General features: G+C 65.5%; 1 protein-coding gene across 1 annotated transcript in view; it reads left to right on the top strand.

The window, feature by feature from the left end:
- Positions 1-695, top strand: part of LOC118159250 (rhodopsin kinase GRK1-like) — a gene marked incomplete at its 3' end in the record, with an annotated part of 4,613 nt that extends 3,918 nt beyond the window's left edge. Inside the window, exon 5 of the mRNA XM_035313858.1 lies at positions 612-695. Coding sequence (XP_035169749.1) covers positions 612-695 — 84 coding nt within the window. The remainder of the gene's footprint in view (positions 1-611) is intronic.
- Positions 696-808: the final 113 nt, after the last annotated feature.

Below are 808 nucleotides of genomic sequence, written 5' to 3'. Positions count from 1 at the left end.
GACATGGGGGACACTGGGGACATTGGGGACATGGGGGCATTGGGGACGTCGGGACACTGGGGACATTGGGGATGTCGGGACATGGGGACATTGGGGACATGGCGGACACTGAAGACATGGGGGGCACTGGAGACATTGGGGACATGGGGGCATTGGGGACATCGGGACACTGGGGACATTGGGGACATGGGGGCATTGGGGACATTAGGACACTGGGGACATTGGGGATGTTGGGACATGGGGACATTGGGGACATTGGACATGTTGGGGATGTGGTGTGGGACACATGGGGCCATTGGAGACACGGGGGTATTGGGGGGGACATGGGGGACATGGGGACACTGGGGGGATGTGGGGGGTGTGGGGGACATGGGGACATTGGGGAATATGGGGACACGAGGGCAAAGTGGGGGACACTGGGGACGTTGGGAGGACGTGGGGGACATTGGGGACATCTGGGACATCGTGCGGGATATGGGGGACCCGGGGGGCATCCAGGACTTGTGGGGACACCAAAGAGCTGGGGTGGACACTGGGGGTGGCACTGGGGAATGTTACTGGGAGGCGCTGGGAGGGTCACTGGTGGTTACTGGTGGTGCTGGTCGGGGCAGGCCACGTCCGTCTGTCCGACATGGGGCTGGCCGTGGAGCTCCGCGAGGGGCAGAGCAAGACCCGCGGCTACGCCGGGACCCCGGGTAGGGACAGGGACATGGGGGGGACACGGGGACATGGGGGGGACACGGGGGGCAGGGGGGGAACATGGGGACATGGGGGGGGACATGGGGGGCAGGGGGGGGACATGGGGGGC

Source organism: Oxyura jamaicensis, unplaced genomic scaffold (assembly GCF_011077185.1).
Source record: "Oxyura jamaicensis isolate SHBP4307 breed ruddy duck unplaced genomic scaffold, BPBGC_Ojam_1.0 oxyUn_random_OJ69061, whole genome shotgun sequence".
NCBI classification, from domain to species: Eukaryota; Metazoa; Chordata; class Aves; order Anseriformes; family Anatidae; genus Oxyura; species Oxyura jamaicensis.
This window is presented reverse-complemented; position numbering and strand designations above follow the sequence as displayed.